General features: G+C 46.2%; 1 protein-coding gene across 3 annotated transcripts in view; it reads left to right on the top strand.

Moving 5' to 3' along the window:
• The first annotated feature begins 9,631 nt into the window (after window positions 1-9,631).
• Window positions 9,632-13,480, top strand: part of THEMIS2 (thymocyte selection associated family member 2) — a 465,016-nt gene continuing 461,167 nt past the window's right edge. For all 3 annotated transcript variants that reach the window (XR_011279631.1, XM_069623060.1, XM_069623061.1), the window contains exon 1: window positions 9,632-10,077. Coding sequence is in view for 2 of the 3 variants with exons in the window: in XM_069623060.1 (XP_069479161.1) it covers window positions 9,972-10,077 (106 nt within the window). In the remaining variant the exon portion in view is untranslated. The remainder of the gene's footprint in view (window positions 10,078-13,480) is intronic.

Below are 13,480 nucleotides of genomic sequence, written 5' to 3' on the forward strand. Positions count from 1 at the left end.
CATAATGTATTGCTCTTGTGACATTCCAAGTATCGAAAAGTGATCCCTAAGAGGGATAATCGAGTGAGGGTTTTCTGAGACTCACCCTCTAAGTACGAACAACGTTAGGGCTGGCTCTGTTTGATGGCAGGAAAGGACGTGAACTTAGTGGCAGATGCGAAACCGTTGACAAGGCACAATGCCCATGTTATTCAAAGCACCAGATGATCTCGGTCCATTTCATATAATGGAAAAATATCAATGTGTCGGACAGAACAAGCAACATAGAATTGTACCTGTGTCCTTATAGCAGATTATACTAAACAGATCGACTTGGGTGCAACAGGGTCCTCCCTGGTCGGACTCGTGGGAACAATAATGTGCACTCTGAATGGGCATGTATCACTTCCTGTCCGTATAAGAAAAAATATAGGACAAATGAATGAAAGAGGACAGATATGGTGGGGCAGTATGGGTCGATTGAGCATTATTGGTTGAGGTAACCTTTGACTAACTTCAATCCACTATGTCAGGGTGTGGTGCTCTTTATGTCAGTGACAAAAGATTATTCTGGCGTGCCTCTCTATGCATTCTGTTGTGGGTTGAAGTACGTCGAGTCCCAAAGTTCGGGAAGTTCAACTGAAAAAAGGCAAGTTAACGTAGTATTACTGCAGTCCCATATGCTGTGTGTTGGGTATGAGGTGGTCAAATCCACCCTCCTCACCATTCTGTGTCTAAACCACACGTAAGCTATGGCGGCGGACGCCCCCACCCCACGGTACCTGATCGCTGGATGTAACTTAGAAATGTACCTGTAACACCTGATCCACAGCCAACTAATGAACGCCATTTTGTATTAGAGCAGACGCCATCTTTTAACTAGGCCCAGAAAATCATCCCTCTGCAAAATCCAGCTCTCCCCATCCCCTGCGCCTCTCACAGCACAGAGAGCCCAAAGCCCCACCACTTCCCTGCCTTGACTGCTCCTCACGAAGCCTGTTCCCACGGAAGCCCAATCATTTATTGTTGCAATTGTCCTGAATCACTTCCCCACATTGTGCCCACTACAGAATGTGAGATCATAGCCAGCCTTAACACAAGTGCCCATCCATCTCCACTAAAGTGCCCATGCCCTTTCCACCCCACGTGACAGGCCAAGTCCCACCAGTCCTCGACCCCTCACCCTCTTTCATGCTGAGACCCAACAGACCACCGCACGCTGGCCATTCCAGAGCACCCACCACAGGCCTAATCCTAAAACCGCAGTATATCCTCCTAACAGCAACACATCCCTACATATATCAAGAGAATTCAAACAATGCCCCTGGGGTGAGCACCTGGGTGCTGGGATAAAGATATCAAAGAGAACCTCGAGTGAAAAGGTTGGAATGCCAATATATTCTCTCATTCGACCTAACCACCCCTATTCATGCAAGATTTTATGTTGGTCATTATTTTCTTATTATCAGTTTCCGTTGTTTAGTTTAGTCAGTTATATTGTGCACCCTACCTGACCTACCTGACCTGACCTTCACACTGCAGAGATGAGCCCAGCAGACCCATGTGTGCCAGGAGCGACTCGAAGCAATGACCAATTAGCATCCTGCCTCCCTTATAGTATCAACTCTGCCATAGGCTTCCACCCAATCCGATGTTAGATTTTGTGCTGTATATGCTACATCATCACTGACACTGTGTGTCCTTTTAATGTGCTGCCCATGTATTGTTTAGCAGAGCGCTCTCTGGCAGCAGAGTTCTTTGCTTGCTAATTTTATTTTATAGAAAATGTGTCCATCTTGGCAACTTATCTCCTGGTCTTATTCCCCAGCGGGGTGTGTCCATTATTTTGGTCTATTGGATATTACGTGTCTCAAGGGTGACAGCCTTCATTTGGTAACCCCTTTGCGTGATATTCCAGGCGAACCTCCATGCTTGTGGCGTGATCCAGGGCTTCTTCCGGCAGGGCCGCCCCCTCCTACGGCTGACCAGTCCCCAAAAAACACGTACGCAGAAGAGAACGGTTCTTGTGGGTTCCGGCTTTGTGAATACCCTGCTGCTTGCCTGAGCCGGGTGCGGCCCCTAGGGAGAGGCACACACGTTGTGGATAGACCGTGAACAGAGGCTCTTGGAAGAACATGGGCACTTGAGTATAAAATTGCAAAGATGATATACATTTGGGGAACAATTTAGAGCATAATGATTGAAAGGAACACGCACGGGTAGGATGTGGATGAATAGAGTAATTGTTTGAAGTGAAGCGCTTTCTTTTTTCATGGCCATTAGTTTTTTTTTTATATATGAAGAGAAATAAGGTGAAAATATAGAGGTGAGACAGGAACCTAGCTCCGAAAGGGGGTGGAAGGCGGTGCCGCGGTGCACTGTCCCGACCAGTGCAGAGGAAAAATAAGGAAGAGAAAAAAGTAAGAGCCCCCATATAATTAGTCAGCTCGGGAATAAGTCGTGGTTGTTGTTTTAAGTTATTTTCAAGTGCTTTTATAATCTGAGGCGCCAGGCCCAAGAGGGGCAAAGGGGATGTGAGTGTTGTAGTGAGCGAGATAGGGAACATGCTTTAAGGGAGAAGGGCGGGGTAAAAGGTTTGTGGGTATATGTATTCTTGTTTATTTGTTCCCTATGTTCAATGTATGTTTTTTTAGTGCGTCACTGTGGGTCTTTTAAATGTTCATTTTTTTGTGTAAAGAATATTGTACATTGTTATTGAGAAGACAGAGATCTTAAGATATCATTGAATACCTTGGAAAGAAAGCAGAGGGTAACACCGGGAAGGGGAAGGAGAAGGAGAAGAGAAGGCCCTATAAGGGATTCAAAAGGAAGTGCTACTAGAAGACAGGGGAATGGATACCCCACTGTCGCATATTTGTAAGCACCTCCCCCTCTATAGTGAATGAATTAAAAAATATCATGAACAATGGGTAAAGGAAACAAAGGGGGAGGAATTATCTCATGCCTGGCCAGAAGAGGGGTCCTTTGATAAGGGAACTTTAGAACACCTATCTGCATATTTAATGGCAAAATACAAGGGGAAACAACTCCAAAACAGACGTGAGGTGTTGGATTTGTGGAGAATGTTTGAGGAAACGCCCACCATAAATAAGAGGGAGGCGGGGTCAGGGTCCCCCGAGGTAACGAAAAGTGAGGAAGGGAGGAAATGAAAGGGGGAGGAAGAACCCAAAAAGATATATCCTTTGCTTACAAGGCCAGCAGAGGGATACATGGACCCAGTCTATGTACCTGGAGGAAGTGCACCGGCAACACCTAGCACTGCCCCCCACCAACTTATGATCCATTAGCCCCCACCCCGGGCCCCAAAGGGCCAACTACTCAGGATCTTGAAATAGCATTCACATCTAGAAGAATGGAATTAACACGTCTAAGAGCGATATGCAAAGCAACACAAATATCCGAGGTATGACAGCCACCTCTAAAAAGCTCCTCTCTCCTACCAGAGGATGAATGGAAATCTGGGTACTTCCTTTTCAGAGTAGACAGTGCCCCCATAAAAATGGTACGAGTAGAGAGGGAGGTGGAAGTAGATAGTGTGGGATACGACACAGCAGCCTCAATATGGGATGAAGAATACTGGAGTGATTTTGACAAAGTAGAGGAGGGGCTGTGGGAGGGATACAGCAAGGGATACAGCAAGTGCAGTGGGCATCGCCAAGTGTGAGTGAAGGGTGGGAAGGAAGGCCCTGAAATAGGATGGGAAGAATAGCCCTAGCGAAAAAGAAAGGACCAAAAGCAAATAATGGAAAGGTAAAATCAAAACTCCAAATGCCCCTCATCCACAAAGGGGCAGGACGACCCCACTATGTACCTTGGGCACAGATGGATAATGGATAAAAACAATTTTCTTAAATTTCTCCCCCAGTTTACGGTCGACTGGGAAAATTGATTTACGCATTATGCATGCTGGCCATGGGTGATATCAAAAGCCTCCTGGTTTCTGCAATGGGTAATCAAGCAGACTCAGTGTGGGTGAAAGCAGGGTTTCCGGGTGTGACCACAAGCAATGACACTCATGATGGAGCATTGTTTCATAATGTGAGAGCATAGGTGTGGGATGCCCTGCGGAGAACCTTTCCAGATACCCCCGATTTACATTCTACAATCCAGTGCACTGTAGGGGATGAGGAAGATGCTGCGCAGTTCATTCTTCGGGTGCAGGAGATGAGGAGGCCAGAAACGGGCACCGCGTGGGACCAGTACATGCCCCTATTTTACTTTATAATTAAGAGAGGGCTCCTGAAGGAAGTACAGAAGGCCCTTGATAAAATAGCTGGGATAGAAGCCAAAGGCTGGCCTGAGATTCAAAGCATCATAGTGCACCATTGTAGGAAGATCAAAGAAAGAGAAAAGGAAACAGCGCAGAGAAGATTAGCTGAAGAAGCGAAACTAGTACAGAGTAAACTGGTGAAGGTCACTGCAGTATCAGCAGCGCTGCTCTCGGAGCCGAGGGGAGGAGGAGGTATCTCTATGGCTACACAAACTAGAATGGCTGCAATGTGGACAGACAACAGGCAGGAGCGGTGGGGAGGAGAGCAGCAATACATGGGACCCCAAAGGCAAGGAAGACCTGCAAGAGGATGAGGTGGGTTTCGGTGACAGAGAGGAGGGGGATACAGAGGGCAAGGACCTGGCTGGGGGAGGACCCGGACAGTGTTGTTCATGCGGGAGGTGGGGCCATTTCTCGTGGGAATGCTGCAAAAGGCAAGGAGTCAATAACAATACAATCAGGCATACCACAATCAACATCAATGTGGGCACTCACACCCGGGTAGCCCATATGGCCTTTCCCAAGGAAATTACGAGCAAGACGACCAGCCCAATAGTAGACCAGGTTATCACACCCTCCGACACCCTCCGCATGCAGTCACCGCCAAACCGCCCTAACTAAAAGATCCACCGGCATAACAACCCTTTTGCCACTACCATAAATGGTGCATCGGCTCCATACCAGGGATCGCGTGTGCTCAGTGAAAATATTTTCTCCTGCCCCAGCACAAGCACCCTTCCAGATTAGGACAGTCTGCAGAGAGCACTTACATGTCCAGTCCTATCCACTGCCTTAAATCCAGAAGAAGAACCACTGGTGGGGCAGAGATAGGAAATAAATAGTTCATCTTTATGGTGGACTCAGGGGCAGAGAAATCAATGCAAGGGTTCTCTGGGGCTGTAGTAACGGTTCCTTTTACAGAGGATTTGGATGTTAAGATAGGGGGAAAACAGTATGGGCTCCCCTACTATATCATGAAAGCTCACCTGTCAACTTACTAGGCCGAGATCTGCTCAGCAAGCTGAACATGACAATATAATTTACTGACTGAGGGATTGTTTGTTCCACTCCTGTTGTGTTCCCCCTTAGAACAATGTTCTTAATACACTCTGTGGCTAATGAACTTAAGGTAAGAGGGGTACCAGTGGATCCTGACATGTTTGTGTATGGGATCAGAGTTTTGGCCAGAGCTGTGCCTGAATTGACTAGACATAAATAGAGAGTACCCTCAAATGTTGTGTTCCGACCAGTGGCAACACCTGAGATCATTGCTGGCACAATACTATCACTAAACTTACAGGGAGTGCAGTTATCTGCCAAAAGAATAGTGGCAATAGGATTGGACATGCATGGATGCAAGTACAGTGTTATGCATAGATCCAAACATACCATTACGCAAATTATATGATGAGGAATGGTTCACTGAAGATGACAATGATGGGGAGATTATTCTGGAAATAAGTATCCCTTGTGAAGTAATGGTACAATACTGAAAGGTGCCAAACCCCCTCATGGCTGCTGTCAGTGCACCACATCCCCACTATGACCAAGACATGCAACACGTGCCCCCTCACTTGTGGACTACAAACCCCCATGATGTGGGATTGCTGAGGGAGGTAACACTGGTGAAAATTACCCTAAAACCAGGAGCACTTTTACCCAGGGTAAAGCAATACCCATTGTCCAAAGAGACGGAGGAAGGGATACAAGAAACAATATGTGCATTGCTCCAGCAAGGTATAATTGTCCCATCGACATCTCCATGTAATACTGCAGTGTATCTGATCAAGAAAGCAACAGGGGGGGGCATGGCGTATTGTCAAAGACATCTGCCCCCTTCATGATATAGTACAAAAAGAGTTCCCTCTTGTCCCGAACCCCCTTCCATTTTGTGCAGCATTCCAAAGCAGACCACTCATTTTACTATAGTGGACCTCAAGAACGCATTCTTTTCGACACCACTAAACCCTGACTCACAATATCTTACGGCCTTCATATTGGGTGGGAGGAGATATGAATACCACCGGTTGCCTCAAGGCTACTGCGAAAGCCCAAGCATATTCAATAGAATATTGCATGAAGACTTAGGCAATATTCAAGTTCTGAGCACAGTCGTACAGTACGTAGATGATCTCCTCGTCTGCAGTGAGAACAAGGAAAATTGTCGAAGAAGTTGCAGTACTGTCTGACTGAGGTCCTGTACTTGGGCCAATTGATTTAAAAAGATGGTAAACTAATAATACCCAACAGGGCGGCAACAGTATGCGACTCAGCCAAACCTCACACAGTCAAAGCTATGCAGAAGTTCCTCGGAATCTGCAATTACTGCACGGCCTGGATACTTGATTATGCAGCATACACACTGCCCCTTTTGCAAGGTCTAAAAGAAGCACAGAAGTCTAAAACGCACATAACATGGACACCTGAGATGCAACAAGCATTCGAGAACTTGAAAGAATTGATCAGCACCGCCCTGTCTTAGCCACACCTGACTATGACAGGGAATTTACCTTTTCTCACACTCCAATCGAACACTCATGACAGCAATTTTGACACGAAAAACATCCCTGGGTCACAAACCATTGGCATACTACAGTGGCACACTTGATTCAGTAATGGAAGGACACTTTGCGTGCAAACACGCTTTTGCAGCTGCCGCCTTTGCTGTTGAAAAGAGCTCAACAATTGTAATGGAATGTTCTGTCACTTTGTTCGTCAAGCACTCTCTGTAATGACACAAAGAGCCACAGCATAAGAAATAATTATTTCAAGCTCCAATATTCATGTAGTACGCTGCAAAACAGTGAACCCCTGCCACATTCTAGACAGACCGGGCGCAAGATCAACCAAGAACACATTATTGCCTTCTGTCACGATCTTCCCCTTCTGGAAGCTCTGGGATAGATGGAAGCACTGCCATTAGAATGTTCCTCGTGCTTGGTTGCCATTACATGTGCAGCGATCTAGTCTTTTGCCAAGATGGGCGCCCTCCGTTCTACTTTTTGTGCGGTTTTCTTCCCAGCCGGTGCGTTGCAACCCTTGTTATTTTCCCTACGGATAAGACGCTTGTGCTTTCCTTATTCCTTTGCTGTCTGCCTCTGTTATTCATTGCTGCCTTCTCCTGCATCTGTTTTCCTGCTTGCTTATGCTCCCACTTGCTTCTGTTAGTACTGTTGCTCCTCCATATCAGGGACTGCTGCTGCTCTCTCCGAGTGCTTTCTTCTAGCCTCCCTTTGCTTTCCTTCGTGGGCAGCACTCTCCATTCCTTTGCCTCAGTGGAGTTCTCTTGTCAACATCCTACCTCTTGGGAGATTGCTTCACTGTTTCTCACTGTTGATAACACTGCAGCCCACCATCTATAGGTTTTTGTTGTGCCTGGAGGCTTTTCCCCTTACATGGGTTGTTCCCGTAGGGAACACCATTCTGTCCTTCTGTTTGACATCCTCAGGACATATGATATGATATGATATGATAGTTTATTTATATAGCGCCTATACACAATGTGTTTCAAAGCGCTTCAAGGAGGGAAGGGACATAGGGAAATAGAGTTGCATTCAGTTAAAGTCCTTGAAACAATACAGAATGTGAAAAAAAAAACTATCGTAATAGGTCTGTCGACATTTCTGATAGTGCAAGTGCATAGAACAAGTAAGGTAAGAGGTAATGGAAAGGAAGGAGAACAAAGCAAGCAGTAACATTACTATATCTGACGACAATTTACGCAGTGCAGGTGGTAACATGAGGTGGGGTGGGAGGGAAGGGGGGCAAGGGCAGAAGGGGGAAGGAGAACAAGGCATGCTACTGATCAAAAATGTCGGAGACAAATTTAAAAAGCAGGGGAGGGGGGAGGAGGGAGAAAACAAGGAGGGGGAGGAGGGGAGACAGACAAGCTGCTATCGAGAGTCACGGGACAGATGATAGGAGTAAGTGGCTACCTCGTGGAACAGACCCTATTTCTTTGAGAAATCCGACCATGCAGCTGGACCATCGGATCTGACCACTCCACATCATCATCAGGTGAGAGTGAGGAAGAGAAAACCGCTGTTTCTGAGACCTTCACATTGAAAACCCTTTCTCAAGTAGATGTAATTATTCCATGATTGAAAAAGAAATCCTGGCCTGTGAATGGGCTTCAGAAGATCTTAGGACATGTAACCCACCCCCCCACCCCCACGCACCTTTTTCTCTTTCAGATCGAGCACCTGGAGAGCATGAAAATAGCAGTGGTCTTTGGTTTAAATCCCAATAACATACCATATGTCTGGGAAACAGGCACTTGTTGGAACCCGGCGGCAGTCATTCATCTACTCTGAGATAAACCCAACTAGCAGCAAAGCTATAAGATTACTTCTTTGTCAACCAGTCTGGAAGAACAGCCAACCTGACTGAATGTCCACTTGCCCAACAGAGAGGCACCCAATGACACATTAGTAAGAAATTACTGTATGATCCCGACCAGTACAGACGCGTGTGTAGGAGTGCTTTACGTGTGTACAGTACATGGCTAAAATCAATGGCAACAGATGAATTCCTCAAGAAAGTAGTACATTACTCTACAAGAAATTGGCAAGATGAAAGGTCCCATCTTGAAAGCTATACTGCGATGTGTCCTCTGAAGTACACTCCACATGGTCAGTACCATTCAGAGGATACAAGGCTGCACTGCTAGACACAAAGGGCAAGATTTTCAAATTAATTTGGGGTGCAAGTGAGGGGATGCGCTAATGCCCCGCGCCATAGGCAATCCTGGTGGAGGAAGGGAATAAGTGGGTACAAGGGTCAAGACACCTGGCAAAATTAGTTATTGCGTTACAAGCAAGACACATGGGGGAGATGAGTAATTTGGGTAATGGTCAAGCAACTGTGGAAATTAGTATTTTGTATGAAGTCAATACCTGGAGGGATGAGTTATTATGTAAGAGAGCAAGACCCCTGGAAGAAAGAAGTAATTGCGTAAGAGGACAAGAAACCTGGGAAATGAGTGTTTAAGAGGTCTAGACCTGGAGGGGTGGCTGGCAATAGCAAGGAGGGGATCATCTGGGGGCGGAGGGTGTAGCGATGTAAAGGCGCCAGCTCAGAGCAGCACCCTGATGCTGACTAGCTAAAAACGGAACACCTGTAAGTGACCTCCTGCCTAATCATTTATTATAAAGCAGCTGCAGCCATTTTCTATCCACAAGTTGTTGTCCTCTCGATCATGGGTAAAGGCGGCAACTGGACACGGTGGGGAAGTGGAAGTCGGGGAAAAGGCTGGGCAGAGGGGGAGGGCTAGATTTGGGCTGTTGTGGCTATATATGTTGTGTTCCCACCGCAAGTCCCTTCTGAGTCATGCCTTGTAAATCAGGAAGTGTGTGCGTGTGGTTAGGACAAGCTTGCAGCGACAGGCAGGCGCATAGGGAGAGCGGTGCTTGCAGCTTTGGGGCTTCGCTTCTCTCTTCTAAGGCAGCGTGTAGACCACCGACTTCCCTGAAGAGAACTTGTCCTGCTCCCTGAATGAGTGAGCGAACCTTCCTGCAGGATGGTGGCTATAAAGCCTGCAGTGATGAGCGCTCCATGTCCCCGTAGCTGCTGAAAGAAAGCCGTGTGGGAAACGATCGCTGCTTTCACAGCAGACCCTGCCAAGCGGAAGCGTCCTCGCTTTCTGCCGCCTACTCGTGTGCTGCCTTTCTGCACCGACCTAACTGCCCTGAACGCCGGGGAGATGGCTGACTTGAATGATTCGCTCTCCCTGCAGGAATACGTCAGCTGCCTGAGCCTGTCCGCCCTGCCCAGAATCGTGCGGGTCTGCTCCGGTGTTTACTTTCAAGGTAACTAAGCATTGCGTTCTTTCTGTGATGAAGTAGAACCTTTAGTGCCAGTGGAGTAACTGCTGAAAAAGTTGGGGGGACATGACATCGGAAGAAAAGGTGCCCCAGCCAAATGAATGGGGACAAAATGGTGTGCCATGAAAGTTGGGGGGGGGGGGGACAAACACCCCTGTCCACCCCAAAGATTAGGCCCATTTTTAGTGCTACTTATATACTGAACACAGATTCTGACACTGCCCACATTTGTAATGCGCATGAACTTCAAGAACTGAAATATTCATTGAGCTCGCACAATGCAAGTCTGTCTCAAACTGCTTCATGTTGTAAACCTGTACTGATTCATCCATGGAGCTCTCCCAATGCACCTCTTTCCTGACATGTATCCGGCGGTGTCACTCTCGCACCATTCAGAGATGCACGCAGCTCTCGCAATGCACCTCAGTCCTGACTTGCAGCATACTCCGGGCACCAAGGTAGAAGCTACAAGGTATTCCAGGCACCAAAAGCATAGGGCGTGATGGGATGAAACGGCTAAATCTGGGCCGGGTTGAAGGGTGGACGGTCTCAAATGGTTTTCCATTAGAACCAGCATAAATCCTTGCACTGGCTATGCAGCACTCTTGACCTTGCATCATCTGGCCACTAAAAGGACTTCAGCAAATCTTTTAAAATGCACCACTATTCATTACTCTATACACCACTTTCCTATCTTGCACCATGCATTGGGTTCAGTTCATGAAACATACACTGAGCTTTCATTAAATAGTGTTCAACTTTCACTCCACACGTTCCAACTCGAACAACATAGCACCGCAGGTTAATGCATCTGCTGCAGAGAGATAGGTGTAACCCGCAGTTTGCAGGTTCCAGTCTCAGTAAGTTATATGGATGGGTCAATGTTTCTGATTCAGAAATCTGTGTAGCCAGCGGGTTCCAAACTCAAGAACAATGCTAAATGAGTATCTTATAGAAGAGAACGATCAGAGGTTCTAGTCCCCACACAACATCCTAGGTGGTTACTAGTGCTCCAACTGGAAACATCTTTGTGTGATCTGCAAAGCACAGGTCCATATTCCCATAACACTACTTAGTGCATTGGGCAGGTCACAGGTAATGCAGCAAGGGTGATAATAGGTGGAGATTATCACTGGATATGCTGCCAGCGGGGAGTTAAAACACAAAGGCCCTTATTCCCAGAGCGTTTTCCAACGGGGGTTTGCCATTATAAAACACTTCTGTGAATTAGGCCCTAAATGTCCGCAGAAAAGCTATTAATCTCTATTTTTCAGCAAGGCGCTAATGTAGCAAAAAAAGAAAGCACAACAAAGCAATAAGAATGTGGCTGGATACTACAAGGGGCCAGAGGGAGGTGATGGGCTGATGTGGCCTGTAAAGGCAGCCTGTAAATATATGCTGAAAAGCCAAAGCACACATTTAAAGTCATGAAGTAAAGACCAATGTTGTTTATTAAGATTGCAAACCTGTGGGAAGCTGCCTGGGGTAGCCCCTCTGAGGCTCAAGGCTCATTTATACTGAAAAAGTTTAAAGGCCTTGACACTGTCCTTGGCCCTAAAAATACAGAAACATGCACGGGCCTGTTGGTATCCCAGTGCACTATGCATGGTTACTGAATAATCCTAGTCACAGACCATCTTTACATAGGGCCTCATTACACGGATGGCGGTAAGGATTTACCCTTACCGTTTTACTACAAGTCCCTTTGCGGGTTGGGGGATTTAACGCCTGCTTTTTGCAGGCGTTAAAAACCAACCCGCAAAGGGTCCCAGGGAGCTAATTACGGTACCGCAATTTGCGGTACCGTAATTAGTGCCTTCCCCATTCCCATTATGCCCTATGGGGCAAAAATGGGAATGGGGAAGGGCAATGGTGGAAGGGGGAATTACTGCCTCGCCAACCTTGGAATGGGGCGGTAATTCCCTTTTCCGCCAAGGCAGTGCCGGTATTTTACCGGCATGAACTATGGCGCTAATAGCGCCATGGTTCTCCGCCATCCTTGTAATGAGGACCATAGTCTTTCTCTTATTAACACTTTCCACACAGGGACTTGTAGTTTTCATTTTTCCATTATGTATATTAGTTTGTATTTTCCATTGTAAATGCTGGTATAAGTCCCAGAACACAGCGAAAAGAAGCAGGGCTGGGTGGTGAAGTTGAGGGCTGTTTAAAAGGCCTGGATCAATGGGTTCAAGGAAATGGGTCAAGTTGGCAACTATGCAACTATGCAGTTTCTGTTTTGATTGCATTTGTGAGCCACCCAATTTCTTTTTGCCCATAAAGGTATCCTTCATTGAGACTCCTTAATGTGAATTCACAAACGTTTTCATGCAACAGTTTTTGCTAGACCACTCAGTAACATGTGCATGCAAGCACTGACTGTGGGTTCAACTTAGGGATGTCCTTTAGGGGTTACCAGGGGTCGCAATTGCGAACCCTGATGTCTCCATTGATACCCCTGTGGTCCCCCATTGACCCCTTGCCACCCCTAAAAAATGTAACTAAAGAAATAATATTAAAAACATTTTTTTAAATTTAAGCTCCTGGGCTGTGGCTAGTGCCATGTGGCTCTTTGTTTCTGGATTGGCTGACTTTCTTGACAGGTCTTTTAAAAAAACAGGGGGTCCACACGCGTAACACTTTCAGCATTGACCCTAAATGAGAAAGAATAGGAATAACAAATAATTTGTCTTTCTGGACTACGTATATTTGTTCCGTATGAAGCGCTTAAGTGCAAGTGCTATACAATACATGATTATCACTTGGCCTTGGCCCATATTCTATTCACACTGATATTAACGATGCATATGGTGATCCATTCTTGAATAAAATGTATATCAGTTTATAGTGATATCTTAACCATGTTTTTCGTAGTGTACTGAGGAACAATGCAATGCGATGCCCCTTCCTGTTTTGTAAAGGGGTGTAAGGTCGTGTTCCATCGCTTCCTGTGATCTCACTAGGGGATGGGGTCAAATGACAACACTTCCTGTGATAATTGGCCTGGTAAGTGGGCACCACTTACATGTTTCTTGCTTCTTAGGAATAATTAATATTTTGGAATCTCATAAAGTTCTGCAGAATTGTGAGTGGGGTGCAACCCACTATGTCCCGCCTCTGTGCTGGGCATGCACAATGACAAGAGACCTAGGCCGATTAGAATTCGGTGCACATACATACACATACTTTTGTTTATGATCTAATGCATGTGTGCTAGGACTGAAACGCCATAATCAATGCTATCATTGTTGACTTCAATTCTGTGACACATTCCGGCTATGGCCTAATCTACACCGCATGTTGGTGGGAATATATGGTGGTTTTCTGACGATATGCTGAATATTTTATTTAGATTTTTTTTGTTTTTTATATATGATGATATATACAT

This window comes from Ambystoma mexicanum, chromosome 11 (assembly GCF_040938575.1).
Source record: "Ambystoma mexicanum isolate Mex_15411 chromosome 11, UKY_AmexF1_1, whole genome shotgun sequence".
Classification (NCBI taxonomy): domain Eukaryota; kingdom Metazoa; phylum Chordata; class Amphibia; order Caudata; family Ambystomatidae; genus Ambystoma; species Ambystoma mexicanum.